The following is a 22,572-nucleotide window of genomic DNA, read 5'->3' on the forward strand; positions in this document are numbered from 1 at the left end:
GAACAGTCATTTCAAAACCTATTTTTAAAACAATTCATTTCTGGATAATTTATGATGGCTGGATATTTTTAGAGCCATCCTTGCAAAGAGTCCTGTAATTTGCGGGACTGTGTGGGTGTCCCAACAGCTGATGGACACCAGGCTGCCTGAAAAAGCAGTGGCACAGGCTCAGCATACACAGAAGAAAGCAATTCCTTTGAGTGAGAGTGAGACCTGGGATGGAGGCTTCCCTCTCATGGCCAGGAATGATCCCAACTCTTTGGTACAAACGCCAAGGCAGGAGGAGATGAGCTGGCCTCTGCTGCCTCTTTGGTCCCTGTGAAGGGCGCAGCCGTCAGTGCCACATTCCTTAGGGACCACTCAGAGAGGTGCTGGGAGAGAGGCTCATGGCAGGTCAAGCAGGCTCTGCCTTAGTATCAAAAAAGCTTTCCATTTGCACTTCTTTTTCCTTAGCTTTAACCCAAATACAGTCTTGGAGGGCACTCAGCCCAAACAGGCAACCAGGCGACTAAAAAAACAAACGAGCATGAGCGCATAAACATCTTTATTTTGCCCCTGCAAATGAATAGGAGGAGATGAGGCTTGGAATGAGAAGCAAAAAGCATGAGTTTGTAGAAAGCAGGGAAATGAAGTCTGCCTGCATGAAGCTACCTCAGGGACTCCTCTCCGAGACACTTGTCACCACTTCTGCTCCTCTCTTCTGCGTCTGGACTTGCCCCTGCTTCAGCTGCAGTGTCTCCAAGGCAAGACCGTCACTCCTCTGACTGGAGTGTAACACTGATCCTTGGGCAGAGGCCAGCACAGGGTGTACAGCACATAACCTAGGAGAGCTTGAGATGGACCGGGCACTTGCTCTCAGAGGGTGCAGATCACCTCTATACAGGGAGTAGGGCCTAACACTAATGTGGCAGGTATAGGAGTATATATATGTAAATATATATATACCCCAGTCTTGCAGCAGGATAATTCAACCCATCTTTCCAGGGCTATCTTGGCTCGTAATTGGGTGTGAGTCATATTCTAGTGTAGCCCTGAGTCAGGTCCAGTATTTGCAACACTGTGCAGTCCTTCTGGCACAGCTCCATCCAGTCTTGGTCCTTTTAGACACTCACTTCAAATTAATTACCCAGGAATGGCTTTTCTTTAACATTAAGCAAGCTCTGCTTAGTCTGCAAAGCTCCTCAGGAATGCCCAGGCTCTGTCTAGGCTTGGAGCTGACTGAGGCTTGCTATTTATGTGCTTTCTCCCAGCTTTTCTGCAGATCTCCAAAACACTTCCAATCCTGCCCCTTCCCACATGGTTCCTACTAACACAGGTCAGCTAGGGCAAGCCACTGGGTGCATTGTGACCCTGCTTATCAGTGGAGTTTGCTTTCCAGATGGTTTGCGCATACAGACTGGCTGCTTCAGTTCTCAGTGCTAGCCCTCAGTACTGCAGGGTGTGATTCGATGCCAAGAGCAGGGGAAGCCAGGGTTGTGCAGAACAGCGGGTGCTGGACCAGCCTCAGGCTAGTGCCCCCACCCCTCTACACGTGCTGCTTCCTCACTGCTCTTTGCCTCGCCTCCTCAGCCCAGGGCAGCTACCGATATCTGTCAGCTGTACTTCTTGCCATTAGGTACAGAGCACCAAGAGCAGAGGATGAGCTTCCTGGCATGCCTCAACCAACAACATACAGTGAAATCTGCAGTGGTTACAGACGGGCCATACCTCTGAAACATCCTCTCAGGCAGCAGAACACAGATGTGTCCACACAAAATGCCTCCTTAGTCCCCCATTGACCCCCCAATGGCTTATGTGTTTCTGATTCTGTAACCCAATCACTCCCCAGATAAATCTCAGAGGGTGGGAAAGAGAGCAGGGTCAGAATGTAGACAGGAAATGGGAGCACAGCACATACTTATTTGGGTGTCTGCTCCTTGGACTGTCTGGATTCACAGCACTGGGGGCTGCTCTCCCACTGAGTCAAGTCTGAATGGGGAGAGCCCTTGGTGGTCTGCTCTCCCTTGTCTGGTAACTTACTTCAGCAGCAGCCCTCCCAGACAGAGGATGCCCCATGCCTCTGAGAAGAAGAGAAGTGCAGAGCTTTGCAACAGAAAGGGAGGATGAGGAAGATAAGGATTAAAATCACAGTCAGGCAACTTCAGGTTAGCCAGTAGAGAAAATGTTCCCACAGTGGGCATAGTGAAACCATAGAAGAGTTTTAATGGGGGAAGCTGGGGACTCTTCATCACTTTCCAGAGGAGTAAGATCAAATCAGACAAACATCTGTCAGGACTGACACAGGTTAGTTGGACTTGCCTAGAGCAGCGGGGTAGACTGGAAGACCTCTCAAGGTCTGTCATCTTTGTGACAGGCTGTGATCAGGCAGAAGAAGTCAATACAAGTTTTCGGCTGCAAACACTTGTGGTTGTGTAACACCTTGCCTCCTTCCATCAGAAAGGGCTTGTCAGCATACCAGGGGTAACCGGGACTTCACTACCAGCTGCGGGTTTGGTGTCCTTAGCAGGACAGAGAAAACGCAGTTTAGTCTGTGCCTGCTCAGCAGCCTCTCTGTTGTCATGGCTGTGCAGTGCACCCCTGCCTGAGACGCTGCCTGATGGGTCGGCTCCACTGCATTGTGGGAAGTTCTAGGAAGCAATCCAGTATGCACACAGCACAGCCACATGAACTCGTGTCTGTGCTTGAAGATGTCCAGTCACACAGGGAGCTGGAAGGAATGAGCTTCTGCTAGAGACCTATCTAGGCAGCAAAATAAGAGGTGCTAGACCAAAGACAGGAAGACAACATATTCCATTGGCAAGGGCAACACTGTGTTAACTGATACAATTCTTGCACAAGCTTAAACACCACTCTGTCCAAGCAAAAACCAGAGGTAGGATTCTGCCCCGTCCTCTCCTGAGGGCAACAGAGACTGAGTTGGGCAAAGACGATGATTAAGCTACCTTTTAGTTCAGATCGCAGCTCCCACGCAGACAGCTGCTTGCTTTTACTCTTTTTTTGTGCAGGCTTTTCTGGAGCTGAGAGGGACCTTTCTCTCTCTCTTCTCTTGCCAGGACATCTTCTAGACTGAGACCTTCATTACAGAGGTGCTTTGAGCAGCAGACAGCTAGGCAACCCCTGGGTCTGTGGGTGCTGTATGCAGAGAGCAGGGCAGAGGGGTTGGGGAGTAAGCCCAACTGTGGCCTCACGTTGAGCCAACTGGGGCACTGTCTGGTGACACACTTACCAATAGCTTGTCCTGTGTCAAGCCAAATGCATTTTTGGTTGTCAGATAAAAAGAGGAAGGGAAGGGAGGAGGATTAGAGAGGAGGATGCAGGCTCCAGGCCAGCTAGGAGTAGCTTTTTGGCAGGCTGGGGTGTTTGAAGAGCAATGAGGGGACCAAAACTTCAAAGCAGAGCCCAGGCAGCTCCCCTGCCTAGCAGGGTTTTTTCCCATCTGAGCTGCAGTTTATCCACCACTACCTGAATCCCAGCTCCTGGGATCTCTACTTCCAGTGACAAGCCAGGCTTACACCACAGATGTGCATGAGACAGAGCAGGTGGGGAGCAAGGGGAGCATGCCCACATAGCATCATTCAGTTCTCTTCAGACACTTCCTTTCCCTTGCTGCTGCTTCTGGCCCTGCCAGCGATGGCAGCAGAGCATGGCTGTAGGCAGCAGTCCTCCTGAGCAGCATGGAGTGGAGGAGGGAGCCTCAGAGGTGACACTGAGGGGAGCAGCCATAGGAGCAGCCTCACAAGTAGGTGCCACATTGGACTTCCTTCCACAGAAATGGACCTCCCTCGTCTGCTGTCGTGCAACAAAGCTTAGGTACTTGCCATAACATCGGTGGGAGGCCAAAGCAGCACTGTCAGCCTTTCACTGTCATTGTGCTTGCCCTCTCACCGGCTCTTTAGCACAGTGATGGTGCTCTTCTTGGTAACGCACCTGGCAGCAATGTGATACTGGCCATGCTGCCTAAGGAGCAACAGCCCAGCATCCTCCTCTCCTGGACCTCTAAATAAAAATAAGCTCCAGAGGATGAGACTGAGACATCACTGAGGGAAGAAACCCTGCAGCTGTCCTCCAGCACTCAGGCTGCACAGTCAGAGCAGAGCAGAGCCACAATCCCTCTAGCTCTGTCCTGTCTGCTCCCTGCACGCTGGGGGTTCATTCTCTTTTGTACTCTGTGTTGTGGGCCTGCACATGCTTGTGTGGTGACAGTGCTAAACTTGGAAAGGCAGCCTCCCCAGACGGGGAGAAGCTGTCTGCGTGACTTTTTTTTTTTCTTGTCCTGTTCTTGCTTGAGTTTGACTCTCACGTTGTGCATGTTTCAGAGCTGGAGAATGGAGTGTGGTCGCTGGGGCCCAAGCTCTGCTCCATCATGGTGAAACAGGAACAGAACCTGGCTCTAGACCTGCCTGAGTCCCAGCTAGCTGCCAGCTCCATACCAGTGCTGAACCTCAACCCTCTGCAGAGACTGCCAGTCCCCGAGGAGGTGAGCCCATCTAAGATCCATCGGGAACCTGGGCTCTCACACAGCAGCAACTGTGGTGATGCAGACCCAGCCATGTGACTGCAGGGTCCTGCTAGGCGATTTAGCCACTGGACAGACAGGAGAAGGTGATACAAAGCCCAGATACTGCACTATTTGCCGTTCTTCTCTTGAAACGGCAGGCAGAGGAGCAGCACTCCTGATGAGCACTCCTAGAACCATGTCCTTGATTCTGGCAGCAAAGCTACAAGACAACTTATCCTTCCAGAGGAAATGGTGGAAGGAGGGTTTTGTCCAGCAATGGAGGCTTTACAATCTTGGTTAAATACAGGCATGTTTCCTTGGCACAAAGGCCAAAGGCTTTAAAGCTTGCACGTGCTAGAGGCCTGTCCCCTCATTCTGCCAGTATTCCTATAGTCACTCTTGGCTTATTTGCATTTTTCAGAGAACAGTGTCAACTAATGTGTTGCCAGTGACCTCACTATTCCTGAGAATAGACCCCCACTCCGCCACTGCCTTTTTCATGGCCTCAGGCTTACCATACAGCCTCTCACTTTTCTCAGCTGTTCACTGGAAATGGAGGTCCCACTCCAGGTCCTGCTTGCTTCTTCCTATGAAGCAGCAGGAATTATTATTTCTAAGTAACAAGGGACCAAGTCTTTCGGTCATATCTAAGTTCTTAAGAAGTCCGTTTGTTTGAAAGAGGCTCACTTATGCCACTGGAATGTGGGTGTGAGTTGGAGGCTCAGTTCAGCTGGCCTTGAGTCCAGCCATGTTGGATGGGAAAGTCTGACCAGTCTCACACAGACCTTGGCGATCTTGTAGCAGCTCAGTAGGTAACAGCAGAGCATCTCTGGGGTTCACTTCCTTTTTTCACTCATGCTGAGGATCTTCCCATTTAAACAACCATCCAAAACAAATGGGTACTTCCAGCCAAAACTGTGCACAAGCTTCCTCCATTATTTACACAGCTTGAACTTGCTGTGCCCTCAAAGCTCTGCTGTGTGTGCTCAGCAGCCATACCATGGTGCTCTCTCAGCTGTGTTTACAGTCTGGAGGAGTTTACAATGTGTCTGTTTAGTGTAAAAACTCCCCCAGCCGATAGTGGGCTAGGGGCTGGTGAGCCAGGGATCTGAGGGGCAGCATAGCCCAGATGGGAATAAATCTACTCTTTATTTAACTCTCAGCCCCCTCTGATTGGAAACAGCTGCCCAGCAGCCCTGGTGAAAATGATGTGAGCAGGACAGGAGGTTGTTCTGTTTCTGGTTCTGTATAACCTCTACACTCCCATTTCTAATGAAGGCAGATCGAAGAGGGACTTCCCGTGGTAATGCATAGGTTGGTTCTGTCTGGGTCTAACAAGGGAAGAATTACCCAGGATAAAAGTCATCTCCCTTTTGGAGGTACTTAGTGCATTGCTTGGCAGCATCTGCCACTGCCTCTTCCTCTGCAAACGTGTTTGCACTCTGTGTGCCCAGTGACACAGACTTCAGGGGGCTTATATTTGGACTCTTGGTTTCTGTTATGGGTGGTGAGAGGCTGCTTTGGGGCAGACCTGTGAGATGGGGCAGGCCAGAGAGCAGGGAAGGAGCAGCTATGAACAGGACTGGTGGGAACCCTCTGGGCAGAGAGGTGGCAGCGCCCAAGAGCTCTTTCTGCTTCTTTTCCACAGACTCCCATAGAAATGACTCCAGCACCTGTGATCAAAGCTGAACCCAAAGAGGTGAACCAGTTTCTAAATGTGCCTGCAGGTAAGAAGATAGAATTTGCTGGTTGACTTACATCCCTCTATATTACTCAGATATAGATCATTACTATACAGGGAGGAAAGACAACACCTGAGGGCAGAGCCATGCACACAAGGTAGCACTGGGGCACAGACCAATAGAGGAGTGAGTGCTGCACTGTTCCAACTCAGATCAGTGTCTGGATCAGCAGCCACGCACAGAATTGTTCATCGGGGACTCCCAGGGAAAACAGGCTACTTCAGCAAGAGTGCCTTTAAAATCCTCAGAGAGGCTGTAGTGTTATCCAAAAACAACCATCTGAAAGTCAGGAAATTCAGGATCCAGTTTAATTTGAAAGAAACCCAAGCATCTGAAAATCTGCCGATGCACAAATGAAAGCACTATAGGAACTCCCACTGCCACAGAGAGACATTCCTTAGGCAGATTCCCACCTCGTTAAGGCCCCCAGGGCTCTCCAGTACAAAGTGGGGGCAGTTTTCAAGCGCTGGAAACCAACTGAGTGATCAGAGCCCCTTTGGATCAAGTGTACTGGCAAGTGTGTGAGCTCTGCAGTGCTTTTGGAGGAGCTTTTCTCTCACAGATTTTCCTGTACTTGTGAACAGGCTATGGAGCAAAACATCAAGGGCTTTGTACACCATTTTGGTTGACACCAGCGTACCTTACTGCTTTGTAAATACCCTCACTGTCTTGGCAAAGACCCTGCCAGCTGTCTGACTCCTGCAGTTCCTAGTTAGCACATTTGAGGTCAGCCTCGCCTCTGTCTTGGGCAGTGCTCAGTCCAGCGTTGTTCTCAGACCCAGCCTGTCTTATCAGAGTCATCACCCTCTCCTTTCAGTCCTGTGTTATGGCAGTGCTTTTTCCTGTTGCTACTCAGGGTCCTGTTTCTGTACCACCAGGATGACATGACGGCCATTGACTTGATCTCCTTATTTCTCAGTAGATGACCTGGTGCAGATGCCTCCAACTCCACCCAGCAGCCATGGCAGTGACAGCGATGGATCTCAGAGCCCCCGGTCCCTGCCTCCCTCCAGCCCAGCTCGACCTGCTGCTCGTTCTTCTACTGCCATCTCCTCCTCACCTCTCCTCACAGCACCACACGTAAGGAGGCAGCAGGGTGTCACTGGGACACAGGGCTCCTTGGTGCTTAGAGAGAGTTGGATTCTTTCCAAGGCTCATGTGGGGGATCTTGCCCTTGTTAAGGCCTCCAAGCTGAAATGCTCTGGCCAGTCAATGTGATGTCTTAGCACAGGGATGTTAGGATGCTCACAGGAGTGAGGAGAGGCACAGTGAGTCTTGCACAATGCCTACCAGCAGCTTCCTTGCTTTAGCAAGTGCTGTCTGTCACCTCGTACTTTGGGAAGTGGCCTGTGCACTGCAGGACTTTCTGAGGAGGTTAATGGAAGAGAAAGGAATAATTGAGAATTCCCATACCCAGACTGTGTTTTAACCATCGCCCAGAAGTTCTTTGGCAGGGTCCTGCAGTGTAAACGTGTGGCCAGCCTCTCCGTGGAGAAAGAGATGCCCTCCAAGTAAAGGAGGAAGGCAGCTGCTGAGCTGTGCCCGCCAGGATCAGGTTGAGAACAGGAAAGAGCACTGCCCTGCACCCATTTGTACTGAGCCCCTAGCTGCTCTGTGAGGCTTTAAGGAGGATCACTGGGATAGAATTCCTTGCTGACACTGACAGGTGTTCTCTTTGTGTTTCAGAAGTTACAAGGGACCTCTGGCCCGCTGCTCCTGACTGAAGAGGAGAAACGCACCTTGATTGCTGAGGGCTACCCCATTCCTACCAAGCTGCCCCTCACCAAAGCAGAGGAGAAAGCACTGAAGAGGGTCAGGAGGAAAATCAAGAACAAGGTGACTGCAAAAAAAATGTAACCATGCAGTTTCCATGATTCCAGAATGTCCTCAGCTGACTGGTGCTATAGTTACCCTCGCCTCCTCAGCTGCAGTGCAGCTCAGAAAAGGTGGTGTCCCACCTTTGGTACACTGGCACGAGCTTTACATGGCACCAGAAATGGTGCCATGGTGCATCTCTGCATGCATGCTGTGCATGCAGCTATATCTGGGAAGTGTGGCTTCCAGCCCAGCTCCTGGGAGCGCATGGCCTGGGATGGGGCCCAGAAGCTAAGGTCAGACAAACCAGCTTGGTCAGCCCTTGCTGTGGGGGCAGGGAAGCAAGAGCCATTGCATGGTGCAGGATGGGTGATCCACAGAGCTCGTTAGCCAGGCAGAGGCTGTGAGACTTTCAACTGTGATTAGAAAGCATCCCATGGGAGAAGTGATGAGACCCTGAATTAGTCACCCAATGACTCAGAAGTGGTCTGGGGCAGAATCTGCCCAGATGGCCACAGCACGTACCCGTGTGAGTCAGAGGAATTCAAAGCAACGCTAAAGATGCTCTCAGCAGCAAGGGGGTCAGGCATACTGCAATAAATGGTTGTGGCCTACAGGCCAAAGAAAACTGCATACCTACAGCATCCATCCCTCCCGGTTTTGGTCTGGAGACTGGTAGGAATGGCAGACTGAATGGAAGGCAACTTCCCCATTTGCCTTTAGGGTGCTGTGTGTGCAGGGGACAGACAAGATGAGGGAACCACAAAGAAATGTCTAGAGGCTTATGATACTGACTCCTTTCTGATGGCTGCCCCCTCAGATCTCTGCTCAGGAGAGTCGCAGGAAGAAGAAAGAATATGTGGAGTGTCTAGAGAAAAAGTAAGTTCTTTTCAGTCTTACCTTTGGAAAAGGAGTCCTGTCCATGCACAGCCCCGCTTTCTAGTGCTTTTGTCTCTGAATTGCTCAAAGAATACAGTTCCTTGCAAGGCTGGCTGCACATAAGTTTGGTTTGGGATCCTGCCCCTACTCCCCTCCCTCCTAGAAATCCTCTTGCAGGGTAAAGATTGCTTTAGAAACCTTGTGCTTCCAACTGCTTGGTTTGGCTCATCCCCTGCAGAACACAGGCCATTTTGGCTGCCAACAAGGTGGGATTTTGGGTAAAAGTCATGTTTCCCCACTAGAAGTTGCTTCTGTTTTGTCTGTCCTATAACCAGCAGGCCCTCTGAGGGCACTGACCACGGTTTTTCCCTCTCTCTTTCCCGGTGAGGGTGGACACACCCACATTTGAGAGCAAGAAAAAACCTTGCCACTACAGTTGTTACCCACACTCCCTCCCTTCTACTATTCCCTGCGTGAGCTTTGCTTTTCTCCTTGCAACCCTGAGGTCCTGCACATATGGTAGGTATAAGCCTAAGGTATCATCACATGACACTGACGGGGTAGAAAATAACCCCTGAGGGCCTGATCCTGTGATCCCCTCTGTACTAGCAGCCCCTTATAGGCATTCGCAGGCAAAGAAGAATTCCAGGATCCAGGTGCAAATTCACATTTCTGTTTAAATATCATCATCTTTCCTGTTATTAACACCACCTGAGATCAGCAAAATGGAAAAAAACCAGCCCGCAACCCCAACTTTAATTAACTCTTCTCCCTGATGCTATTTGTTTATCTTCTCTAAGCATGCAGAAATACTGAATAAAACCAGATGACTCAAGGCACTGTCAAGTTCTCATGTCCTTCCATAAGCAGCACCTCGGTGTGCACGTGAGTGTGCGGAACACGTTACTTCCAGCTAGCGTCCCACACTGACACCCAGCTCCGTCAGGCTGGGGCTGGGGAGTTGGCTGGCCTTGCTGAAGTGGCAGGGCCAGGGCTTTGTGCTGGGGCCTCATCCCCAGACGTGGCTGTGGTGCCTGTATGTACTCAGTGGTTTGTTACGCTAGTGCATTGCTGTGACAGATGGCTTTCAAACAATGCCAGGTTTAAATGTGAACCAAAAGCAGCATTCAGTGAATTTTTTAATGGAACAAAGTCTTCGGTCAACTTGGCTTTCTGTAAGAGCTGGTTTGTCAGAACCTGTGCTTGGGCCCTTCACCATTCAGTTTGACACCTTCGCTGCAAGCCCAGTTTTTACACGGAACGCCTGATTCGGAGGCTGTGCTGGAAGCCGGCAGCAGGCTCAGGCCGCGGCCCTGGCCTGCCTCCCTGCGCCCTGGAGCCGTGCCCCGGCCCCCGGCCCGCCGCAGCCCGGCCACGCTCCGAGGCAGCGGGCGGAGGCTGCGGGCTCTCTGCTGCCCCCCAGCGCCTGCAGCCGGAGCTGCCCCGCGTCCGCACACCGGGGCCGGCTCTCACCCCCAAGGCGCAGCCAGGGCAGGTTCCCAGGCGCGGTGGGAGAGGTTTGAATTTGTCCCCCTCTTCCTTTTCCGTGCTCCTTAAACGGGGTTTGGAAGTGATGGAAATGCCTGCAAAACCTCGGATCTGTCCTGACTTGACTGCTACTGGCTTTCCCAGCCCTGAACTGGGAACAGGAACACGTAGCCCACCTGCGATCTCACTCCTGGTCCGTTGGGGCTGACTGCCACCGGACAGACCAGGAACATCTGGCTCCAGGACCATATTCGCAGGTGATGGATGAGGCCACTGAACTTCCACACCCCGAGAGAGGCAAGGACTACATTTTCCTTATCTGTCTGGCCTTTATAACTAACTGGCCATGGGTTTTATTCCCGCAGGGTTGAGACATACACGACAGAAAACAATGAACTCTGGAAAAAAGTGGAGACCTTAGAAAATGCAAACAGGTAAGAGGGGCTAGACCTGAACCTCTGTGGGTGGGGTGGGCAGGTAGGGAAGCTGGGGTGTGCTGGGGCGGAGGGCTAAGAAGAGAAAGGCAGGCTCCTCCAGCTCCTGGTGGGACAGATGCTGCTCGTTGAGGCGCTGGTTTTCAGCCCGTGGCAGCAGCAAGGCAGCTGGGTTTGGTTAGTGAGCCTGGAATGTTTGTGTTGGGATGGCCAGGCTGTGCTGCAGCAAGGGGAGGGGAGGGAAGGCGCATTTCTCATATCTCTTCCTCCTTCTCCCTGCAGCTGTTTGGGCTCATGCTGCTCTCCCCATTGCACTCCAGGCCTCTGGCTGCCTCCAGGGTAGCTGCACTGAGAGAGGCCCTTCACACCAGCCTCTCAGACCCACTGTTTCTGGTCTTGGGCTCTTTGGAGGAATACAAGGCCCTGGACATAATGTGGCTCTTTCAGGCTTCTCTCAAGAAAGAGCTGAACAGACTTGTTGAATACAGGGAAAGCCCATTCCTCTAATAAAGGTGGAGATCCCAGCTCCCACCAAATCCAGGCCAAACCCCTGCCTATGTGGTACCCTGGCCCTTGCCTTGCCTCTTTCCCTTGCAAAGCAAGCCTGGAAAATCTACCTCCCATCTGCTGCTGCTGCTGCTCACCTGAAAGGGGCAAGCTGCTCCCACAGCCTCAGAACAGGCCACTGGCTCCCTTACCTAAGAATCTGGTGAGCACTTGTGCTTCTAATATACAGAGCTGGCTAACTGATCACTAGGGAAATTTGCTTCCTTGGAAGCAAATAATGAAGATTCCCATCCCCACTGCAGGGGTGGGCAGCAGGAGCTGGAGGAGGGCCCAGCTCTGCTCCCTCTTGCTGAGTGCAGCAGGTGTGAGCAAGGGCGGGGTCAGCTGCAGGGCTGGGGACGCACACGCTTATTTCAATTGCCCCATTTCTGTCACCCCCAGCTTGAATTAAAGGGGAAAACCACAGCCGGTCCCCTCTCACCCACCCCTCTGCTGCCACTACAGCTCATGGAGCACTCCTTGAGGCTCTGCCTCACTCCTTCCTCCCATTCATGACACCAGTGCCGTAGCCCCGGCTTCCAGGACAGCCACTGGTGCCAGGGCCAGGGGCTGTCGGGCATGGTCCAGCTGAGGCGTGCCAGTGGCCAGAGCCTCCCATCTGCCCAGCTGCTCTCATCCATAGGGTACAGCCTGACGCCTGGCCTCTCTGGGAGCGTGGGCAGCCCTGCTGCTGAAAAAGCGTGAGCCCCACCCTGCAAAATCAGGAGATTGTCCTAAAAGCCAGGATACATTTTTTTTTTTAAAAAAACACATTGTGTTCTTTCTAATTGGGATTGTTTTTTGAGCACTGCCAGTGGGACGCTCTGTGCTTCTCTCCACATGTACAAGGAGCACAAGAGGATTTGGAAAGAGACAAAGCTGGGATTCTCCTGCAATCTCCTGGCTCCAGGACCTGGCATTTTATAAAAGCTCAAACATATTTGTGTAAAACAGTCAGTGCTCCCAGGGGGAAATACGCATAGTATGCATTTCAGTAATTTGCAGCTCTTGGGAATGGTGTGCTCTGTAGTCTCCCTCATCCCAGATTTCTTCACCAGCCCAGTGAAGGGTTTGGTGGATCTTAGTAACACACCCACCACTGTTTTGTGTTTATGTGTGCTGATGCCCGCATTCAGTTAAACAGGGCAGAGAGACCTTAGCACGTGTTCCAGCTGGGGCAGCCAGAAAATGAATTGTGGAACTCAAGATTTGGCTTTGCCCACATACCTCTGCAGAGCTTGCCAAGACTGAAGAAGCTGGAGGGGATCATAACTGGTTTTTATTTCTCTCTCTGCCATATGGTTCAGGGCACAGGTCGTGCTGCAGAGCTTGTGTCTCTGAGTGAAGTGGGAGCAGGCAGGCCTGTGTTCAAGGTCTGACATGACTACAACATTAATCCTCCACCCCAGAGCTTGGTTTTCATGGTAGCCTGCCTCTCCATTGCTCTGGGAGTTGACTGGCTGGGCTTTGAGGCACCCAGGAGTCCTAAATGAATGGGACATTCGTATTGGTGGGGAGTTGCAGTGAAGGTTGTCGTGGATCTACTGGTGAGGAGACGGAGGGTGTTACCTCAAAGTAACAGCACCTTGGGGTGTTGCTCCTGCAGTACCTGCACACTGTATCTCAAACTCACCCTTTTTTGCTTCTTGCTTCCCAAGGCTGTTCAGTTGGAGAACTTGGGCAAGATATAGCAGGGGGGAGATACTTGTTTTCACAAGAAGGGAAAATCAGGGTAAAATACGAAGGGAGTAGTGGTATCATTGCATCATTTACTGGCTGCTACCTCCTTATCAAGTTTTGATTTGGGTTGTTTCCTATCCCAGGACTCTGCTCCAGCAGTTACAGAAGCTGCAGGCTCTGGTAGCTGGGAAAGTCTCCAGACCTTACAAAATGGCTTCCACGCAGACCGGGACCTGCCTAATGGTATAAGCTTCATTTCCATCTTCTTTATTGGCCATGCTTCCCCAGACAGCTCTGTCGATTGCCTGTCTCTGCCCTCTTCCTCACTGCCTGGCTCTGTTTTCCGTTATGTCTGCTCTCTCCTTTTCTGTTAGAGTCACCAGAACGGGGCCCTGTGTCATATATACATCAGTATTGTCAGTTGTTTATGCAACACCATTAGAACAATTCCTGCGTTTTCACTATCTTGTTCTTTGAGCAGAACAACGCTTTGCTTTTCATTAGCTATCGGCCATTCAGCAAAAATCTTCAATGAGCTTCCATCATACTGGGTAGTTTTCTTTTGCTGAGTTGGTATTGCTTAGTGTTTAAGTCAGCAGGGCAGATGAACATTTCAGTATTCCTCCCAGTGGGCATTACCTTGTGTTTATCAGCAAGAAATGACATCTGCTCTTGCTATGCCTGCATATCAGGCTTTGTTAAATCCAGCTGAAATTCTCTTAATTTGCCATTTTGACTAACCAAAATTATCTGGAGTTGTCTGTTGGTTTTGGTAGTCCATGGTTGCCTCTCATTTCTCATAGTAGAGGATCATGGTTAAGCAATATTGGCTTCACTGTGGAGTTTGGGGGCACGCCAGTATGGCCGTAAATAGAGTCAGTTGCTTATTCGTCATCTCATTTTTTGCCGGGGGGAAGTTTCTGATCCACAATAAAAATATAACCTTCAACCCTGTGATGTCTTTGCAGGATTGTCGTAGCAACGGCTTGTGACAAGTTTGTCAAAGTTAGTTATCTGTATCTAGTTATCACTTCCATACTGTTAACAGCCATGAAATACAAAACAGATGGTGAGGTGCTTGCCACACTTTCTCAGCACCCTCAGTGTCCTGAGGGGTTGTTTTTTGCTCTCGGTTCAATGAATTTCCTCGGTTCCAGAGCCCCCGCTTGTAATTTCCAGCACTTCCTCCTTTCGAAAGCTGCTCAGATTTTGCTGCTCTTTGCTGCCCCCATGTCAGACCAGATTTTACTGACCAACTGTCCTTTCTGCGGGCTGCTCTGCGCCTTCGCTCCGGAGTTCTTTCCACATTTTCGGGTGTGACCCAGCTGGTCCCAGTGACTCATTGCTCCTTAATGGAGCAGCTCATCAGAGCACCCCTGGCTCCAGCAATTCTTCTTCACTACTACCTGGAACGAGCCAGTCCAGAAGAGGGGCCTTACAGACAACGCCTGTGCTGTAGGCTGATAAAATATCTAATCAACAATGTCTTATCTCTGCTTGCTGCTCCCTTCAGTTCCACAGCATCCCAGCCCACACACCAACTCTCTCAGGCTTCCTAGCTTTGAAGCATTTCAAGAATTTGTAATTTGCTTTTCTATCTTTGGCCAGTTCCTCTCATAGGCCTCCGAGTTTCCATTTTCAAATACAGCACTCCTTATCCATCCTTATCATGACAGATATGTGGAATCATCATGCCTTGCAGCATGGGAGTGGAGCAGAGTACCCTTTTTATTTAGCCCTGTGCCATTCCTGCTGTATATTTGTCCAGCCAGTTCCTAAAGGCCTCCAATGGTGAGCAGTCTTCAGCCTCCTCAGGCAAACCATTCCAGTGCTTTGTTATCTTTCCCAGATAAAGCTTTCTGGCTATCTCATCTCAATCTTGCTTGCAACAGCCTAAGCCTATTACAGCTTCTTCTGCCCACTGTAAGGAAGATCAGTTTACCCTCCCTTTGCGCAGCTACATTTTACTTGTGCAGCTACATTTTACATATTTGAAAGCTATTGTTTTTTGAGCAACTCGCTTCAGTCTGGTTGCTAGATCACCACTATTTCTTCAGTCTTCCCTTGTAGGCTGAATTACTGAATCACTGCTTGTTCCCAGAGCTCTCTTACAGACTTTCTCCAGTTCCCCCACATCTTTTTGGAAGTACAGGACCCAAGGCTGGACACAGGGTTCCACCTGAAAGCCAGTACAGAGCCAGCCAAAAAGCCTGTTCAGCACTGCCTGGGCTGAGATTTGCCATTTGCAAAGTGACACCACTGGCTTGTGCCCACCCTGTGCTCCATTTTAACTCTCAGATCCTCCTCTAGTACAGCTGCTTGGCCACATAGTCACTAACATGTTTCCTCTGTTAACCAGACCTGCTGCCTTGCAGGTCTCGGCGTTTGTCTACATGGATCTGCCCACTGTTCTCTTGGACCACTTCTCCCCATGGTCAACATCATTCTGAATCTGAATCCTGACCAAAAGCCAGTCTGCTCGTAGTCTCTCCCATCTGCAGATTTGATACAGTCCATCATCCAAGCCAAGCTTAAAAACGTTGGATCTTGCCAGAGCCATAACGGCTCTCTGCCACTCCATCTGCTACTTCCTCCCAGTCCGACGGTGCAGCATGTGATAACTATGTGCTCAGGATGTCTTTTTTTGATTAATTTTGCCTCCACCTTTCCAAATGGTTTTGCAGTAGTCTCCTCTAGATTAGTCCCCCTCACTTTTGAAGAGGTCAAAATGGTGAGATAGTAAAAAGCTATGAGATGAATGGTACTTGGAGTCAAACCAAGAGTTATTGTTATGGAGTGTTAGAGAGTTTGAAGTGGAACCAAATCAGAACATCAACCAGAGTTAACCTGAAACAGAGTACAAACAACACTGGTTTGCAAAGCCCCAGCTGGAAGCCATGTAAAGCAAGACGTTAAGTATACAGGTCTTTTGCAGCCCATAAAGCCTGTTTTGTTTTAGAAGAGAATAACAGGCTTCACAGGGCTGGCTCCCCTTTCTAGAAGTTGTGTGTTTGGCTGTGATAATTTGATCGATGGGTTGAGGCCAATTGTATGAGGTTCAACAGGGCTCGGTGCCGGGTCCTGCACTTGGGTCACAGCAACCCCACACAGCGCTACAGGCTTGGGGCAGAGCGGCTGGAAAGCTGCCTGGGGGGAAAGGACCTGGGGGGTGGTTGACAGCTGGGTGAACGTGAGCTGGCAGTGTGCCCGGGTGGCCCAGGAGGCCAGCAGCGCCCTGGCTGGTGTCCCACACGGCGTGGCCAGCGGGGCCGGGGTAGTGCCCGTCCCCCTGCGCTCGGCACGGGTGAGGCCGCCCCTCGAGCCCTGGGCTCAGCTCTGGGCCCCTCACGGCCAGAGGGACACTGAGGGGCTGGAGCGTGTCCAGAGCCGGGCGGGGGCTGGGGGGGCTCAGCCTGGAGAGGAGGGGGCTGGGGGGGCCCGGTCGCTCCCTGCAGCTGCCTGACAGGGGCTGTGGGCAGGGGGGGTCGGTCTCTGCTCCCAGGGAGCAAGCGACAGGACAGGGGAGGTTTAGATTGGGTTTTAGGAACAATTTCTTCATGGAAGGGGTGGTCAGGCACTAGAACAGGCTGCCCAGGGACATGGTTGAATCACCATCCCTGGAAGTATTTAAAAGACATAGACATGGCACGTAGGGACACGGTTTAATGGTGGACTTGGTAGTCCTGGGTTAACGATTGGACTCAATGACCTTAAAGGTCTTTTCCAACCTCACTGATTCTATGATTCTGTGAATTGCAAGAAACATCTATTCAGAATTTACTTTTTCCCCTGTTTTTGTGGGATAAGGGTTCTAAGTACCTTGTGTGCCTGATATGATGTGCTTAGTATCTATGCTGTCCACACTTAATTTCCTTACTTTAAAAACAGCCATGGAGAGTCTGGACAATTAAAAGCCCTTTTTACATAGTGTAGAATCCCTGTGCTATTTATTTGATATTCCACATCTCCTGGAATTGACTGGTGGTCAAAATTACTTTGGTGTACCAGCTTCTGTGCGTTTCTTAGGCATGACTATTCCAAAATAGGTGGCTATTCTGAAAAGCACTCAAGAAACTGCTGGCTGTCCCCACAGGTCAAACTTAACTAGTTTATGCATAGGTAGTAGAAATCACCAACAGATGCGTTGCCTCTTTGGTGTTGCTCAGTCTGAGCACTGAGCTGGCAGCAGCTTGTTACAAACCACCCACAGCACATGGGTATTCAGATAATAAGTATTTCGCTCTGTATCTTTTCCCATGTGCCCCTCTCGCTCTGTACTGGTAGTTCCTTAAACGCCACAGAGTCCCTTACAATCAGCACTGGCATCTCACTGCAGGTTTACTGTTAGGGCAGAATTTACAGACAGGTGCAGACCTACCAAAGGGGGATTTCCAGGGAGCTTTCATCTGCCAGTTTCCTTTTATCACTGCCCAGTAGCTCTGACTGGTCTGCCTGACAGCAGAAGGCACAGACACATGGTCCTGAATAGTGCATGTCGAGCATAAATTTAACCCTTTCCTTGCACTTTCTATCCTTGCTATCAGGTATTAGGCAGCTGCAGTTCTGCTGTCATTTCTGTCCTTGCATGGACAGTAGCTTCACCTTGCTATGTGCTGTGGTGCCTCACAGATTTGTCCCAGTGAGCTTGTTTTCTTACAGCACACTACAGCTCCTGCTGAGCCAACGGTCAGGTTCCCTTTGGTCAAGGCAGAGTTCATCCCTTCTATTGAGTCTCCCTTTTTCTCAACTTGTTCCCCAGCTATGCCTTCCCCCGTCTCTCACCAACTGGCTGAGCAAGGTCTCACCATTGAACCAGAAGTACTTCAAATAAAGGAACACTAGGAAGCTTCTGACTTCCCTTCTTAGATTTGCAGCAGAGATTAGCAGAGTGAGCCCTTTCCCTCCCTGGGGGACCGCAGCAATGACCACACGTTCTCACACAGCCTCATGCTTGTGTGCTGCCTGGGGAGCATTTCCTCATGGCTAGTGGCACTAACTCTGTGCTGATCTCTCTAGGTGCTGGCACTCTGCTTCGTTCTGATCCTGGGATCCCTGATGCCCTGTCTCCCTGAGTTTTCTTCATCATCACAGACAGTGAAAGCAACGCCAGCACCAGACATTTACACAACTAGTAAGAGTGAGTCTAACGTGGTTCCTGCATTTCGCCCTCTTAACCCATTTCCAGTTCTTGTCTTGATGCCCTTGGTTCAGGGTAGCGTCCTCCCCTTGGTGCCTACCCCGTATGCTGGGGCTCTGGTGAGGAGAGTCCTGGCCTGTCAGTCTGATAACAGCACCTTGTTTGGGCTTGTTGTTCTCTGCTAACCATTGTCCCAAAACATGGTGAGTGTCAAAGGAAGGAATATGAGGCAAAAGTTCCAGGGCTGATTGATTGTCTTCTGAAGAGGCTGTGTGTCCAGGGAGGCGTTTACCTCCTGAAGCTGGGGGGAGATGAGTATCCTGCACAGCAGGCATCCTGCTCATGGACACATGGACAAGGCCATAGCTGGGGGAGCACGTGCTGAAACCACCACCCTGACCCACATCCGTTGCAAGAGACCTTGTCCTCATTGTTAACCAATGCTCTCCTTTTTTCCAGTTCAGTCACGGAGCCTCCTTTTCTATGATGAAGGTGCTGGCTCTTTAGAAGAGAGCTATAGCTCCTTTCTAACCATGGACCATCCTGAGGGGTGGGAGCCCCAAAAAGGGCAGTCTGAGGAGGGAAGGCCTCACCTGGCCAGGACACATGGGACGGCCAAATATCTGAGCAAATCCCAGCTGGAGGGTCCTGACCAGAACCAAACTGACCCAACTCTCGCCCACCTCAAAGAGCAGTTCCATGAGAGGTAAGCAGCTGGGGGCCACCCTCCGAGCCCCAAAGCACAGCATGGTGTCTGGGAGTGAACAACAGCCCTGTCCCCTCTGCTGCAAGCTGAGGACAGCTGAGCTGCCTGGGATGCACAGTTAGCTAAAGAGCAGCGGCTGGAGGAGGCCCGTGCTGGCAGGGAGCATAAGACCAAGTTTATTTTTCTAGAGCAGAAGTTCAGGACTCCATAGATTAGTGTCCCACTGGCACAGAGCTGAGGAGGACTGGTGATTCAGCGGGTCCCAGGCTTGCTGGTCATTCAGTGCCCTGGGGAAGGGCTCCATCCCTGTCAGAGCAAACCAGCTGGGCTCACAGAGGTGAATTTGCATAGGAGGCTGCAGTGAACCTTGACTGATGCCTTGTCTTTTCTTTTTCTCAGGGAGACAAGCTCCAGTGAGACAGCTGAATACTTGTAGCAGCTGCTGGACCTCAAGGCCTCATCTGTCTGATTGCAGGATTCCCCTCCTCACCAAGCAACTGAGGGGACTTGTCGGGAGAGGACGCTGCATTCAGACACTCCTAATCTGGCCTTGGGTTCAGCTTCTCCCCTTCCCCATGCCCCCCCGTTAGTACAGATCTCTCTGAGGGGAGTTGCAGGACTGCCAGAACCAGCAATAAATGTCTGGCGAAGCCCTGAGACACCCTCTTCTCCTGGCCTTACCTCCTGCTTAAATGAGCACTACCCTATGGGTGTGGGCTCACCTTGGAGTGGAGGGAGATCAGGGGAAGCCCCCAAACTTCTCAGCTCACTCCCCAAAGCCTCCAGATCAAGGGGGCTGTCCCCAGGTGTGTACCCCTTGGCTACATCAGATGCACCTGAAGGAGGGAAAGAAAGTGCTGGTTTTGCTGTCCTGCCTGGGGGGCTTAGGAGTGGGTAATACTGGTGCTGGAGAGATGGCTCTGGAGAGTTTGAGCTCATTCATTCCTTTCCCTCCATCTGTTAGTATACTTCTGCTTCCATTGAGAGAAAACCTAGTTCTTCCTTGTTCTAGTTTTCTCTTGATGGACATACCTACATAACTTCCACACCAACTATCTGCAAAGATCTGCACGCAAACGGAGTGGGGGAGACAGATCCCAGACAGATAAACCACCGTAAAAATTAGCCAGAAGCTTCTGGGCAACCAGAGCTCTGAAATAAATAACAATTTTTTCCCCACAACCCAATTCTCCCCACCCTTGGCACCCTTGCTTTGGCAGGGGTGGTATTTCTTTTTCTGTTCCCAGCTTGGGCCCTACAGTGCAGTGCTAACCACGTCAGTGGCCTTCTCACTTTTTGATCTGAGGCCTCCCGCTTTGAGAGTGGGTGAGAGAAACCCGCTCCCATAACCTGATCCCCATCCCGGCTCTCCATCCCTAGCTCTGCTTCATGCCACGTGGGGTCTTTCTAGGAACCACCAAGGAGAGCGCTGCAGCCTGTTGGAGGGCTGTTGGATAGCCATCGTTCCCCTCACATCCTCCGTGTGTACAGCAGCGTTGTGAAAGCCACTGAGGACATACTGGCATCTCTGGTGACAGGTCTGTCTTGTCAGGAAAGAGGTGGCATGTTGGAATTGGCCAGGGTCACCAAAGAGTCTTTTCGACCTTTTCCTTCTAAGTGCTGGCACCAAAGGTTGCAAACTCTTGCCACACCACCCTTCAGGCCAGACTTGCCAAGCCTGGTGCTGAAATGACCTCATCTATGCCATCCTCTTCAGCACCCAGACACCCATTTCTGACCCTTCTTCCTCCCCGGCAAAAGCCCTGCTGGAAGGCTCAGGTGTCTCCTTGCTCCATTCCCTCAGCTGCCATTTGATGGAAGGACAATGCGAGACACGAGCGTCGGAGATCTGGGATGTGGCAGGCTGCCCTGTGTTTGTACGTGCGAGTCCCTGTCCACGCCAGCTCTCACAGCAGGTTCCTCTGTGGCTTGTTCCTCTTCACGCACCCTGGACTCACTCTGCACTGCCCCAGCCTCTCCTCTCCCCCCAGGCTGGGAGTGGAGAGGGCTCCCTGGAGAGGAAGGTTGGGATGGATCCTGCTCAAGGACTGGGAGAAGTGAGGGAAGGGCCCTCACATCCCTCTCTTCTCCCTTTTGAAAACTGTTTTTGCCCTCAAGCCATTTAGGACAAATTTGGACAGAGGTAGCTGCAACCATACAGGCATGGCCAGCGGGGTGAGGAAGAGGAAGAGGAAGGCCTTCAGCGTAGTGCTGCTCTTCTCGAGGTTCACACAGGACCCGCTGGTCACCAGATACCACTGCATTCCCCATCCTCCGCCTCCACCCCAGCTCAAAGAACCACTGCCGGGTCCAAGCACGCCCTCCTCCACCCCAACACTTCCACTGAGCACGTCCCCGTGCCTCCCACTCCCACCGTTGTACAGAGACCAAGAGCAGAACTCGTTTGTACATAATGAACCTTATTTTGTATTATTGCCGATCCCTTAAGATATTGTATTTTGGAGACTCTCAGATCCTATTTTCAGTATTGTATTTTATTAAGAATTAGTGCGGGCTTGGCATCTATGAACTTCTTTCTTGGTAGCAGCTCACTTTCCCCTTATACTCCAGCAGCTGCCTCTTCCCTCCTGTTTGATTTTTTTTTTGGTTGTTTTTTTGTTTTTGTTTTTTCAAGCCACCTTTCCCCCCCCCTCCTATCACTCGCTCTGCATTTGCTTAGTGAAGCAAAATAAAAATAAAATAAAAAGATGCAGCATCACCCTGGGTTGACGGCTCCTTTCATTGAGGCATGTTTGTCACACAGCCCGCACAGTTCCTCACCTCCTACTCCCCGACGGTCCCATTCCCTGGCCCTGTGCAGAACTGGTTCAGCGCCGGGACCTCGTGCTCAGTGTCGGGGGCTAGAAGCAAACTTGCATGTTTTATTTCCAGTAGCACTGTGATTTCTTCTGCAGTTCTGAACAAGTCAGAACTTGTTCTGCCTCAGTTTCTTACCCCCCTGCGAAATACCACTAACATCATCTTCTTGGAAAGGTGGAAGATCATGGAAGAAAGTTAATGAGGTGCAGTGAGCTTCTCTGATGAAGGGGCTGCGCAGGGGTCTGTACAGCAAAGACATTGCTGGTAGCACCGTGGCTCTGTCCCATCCTGTCTGAAAAAAATACTTAAATCGTTCCATTACCCATAAAAGCAGAGCAGCTGCATTCGGATCGGCAAGGACCTGGGACCTGGCTGAGCCCGTACCCCTGACGGTCCACTGGCATCTGCGAGAAGTGACGGGATTTGTCCTAATTTTGTGCAAAACACAAGGCGACAGGGGCTCTAGAAAATGCATCTTTGTTTTCTGGAAAGAGTTAGGTGGGTTCGTTAGAATTTGCATGTTGAAACAACTTCTCCTTGTGATCCGGCCCCCCACATCTGGGAGGCAGCTTGGGCAGAGGCCCCTCACAGAGGTGCTGAAAGGTGGCCCGCAGGGCTCTGCCTTTGCCGCGGGGGAAGGGTATGAGGCTCGAGGCTTGCAAAGGTCTCTTTTGGCTATGAGTAAAGCACTGAGCTGTTGCCATCCCGCTGTGACAGGGCTGGCCGCTGGACAGTGGCCAAGAGAGAGAGGAGCGCTCTTTTGGCAGCTGGGTCTGGCGTGGGATCCCCCGCGTGTTTCTGACACAGCGCTCCGCAGGGCTCCCTTC

The 22,572-nt window shown here is 51.1% G+C and overlaps 1 protein-coding gene across 6 annotated transcripts in view; it reads left to right on the forward strand.

The window, feature by feature from the left end:
• The window catches only part of CREB3L1 (cAMP responsive element binding protein 3 like 1), a 47,140-nt gene extending 25,496 nt beyond the window's left edge, over window positions 1-21,644 (forward strand). For 2 of the 6 annotated variants that reach the window (XM_080395761.1, XM_080395764.1), the window contains exons 3-12: window positions 4,317-4,477; window positions 6,147-6,225; window positions 7,160-7,320; window positions 7,927-8,076; window positions 8,876-8,934; window positions 10,788-10,856; window positions 13,226-13,325; window positions 18,099-18,219; window positions 18,679-18,925; window positions 19,325-21,644. In XM_080395761.1, coding sequence (XP_080251887.1) covers window positions 4,317-4,477; window positions 6,147-6,225; window positions 7,160-7,320; window positions 7,927-8,076; window positions 8,876-8,934; window positions 10,788-10,856; window positions 13,226-13,325; window positions 18,099-18,219; window positions 18,679-18,925; window positions 19,325-19,361 — 1,184 coding nt within the window. In that variant the 3' untranslated portion in view covers window positions 19,362-21,644. The remainder of the gene's footprint in view (window positions 1-4,316; window positions 4,478-6,146; window positions 6,226-7,159; window positions 7,321-7,926; window positions 8,077-8,875; window positions 8,935-10,787; window positions 10,857-13,225; window positions 13,326-18,098; window positions 18,220-18,678; window positions 18,926-19,324) is intronic. The other 4 variants (XM_080395766.1, XM_080395765.1, XM_080395763.1 and 1 more) reach the window with 3 other exon arrangements.
• The last annotated feature ends 928 nt before the right edge of the window (window positions 21,645-22,572 follow it).

The sequence above is a fragment of the Falco punctatus genome, assembly GCF_963210335.1.
Source record: "Falco punctatus genome assembly, chromosome: 7".
In the NCBI taxonomy this organism is placed as follows: Eukaryota; Metazoa; Chordata; class Aves; order Falconiformes; family Falconidae; genus Falco; species Falco punctatus.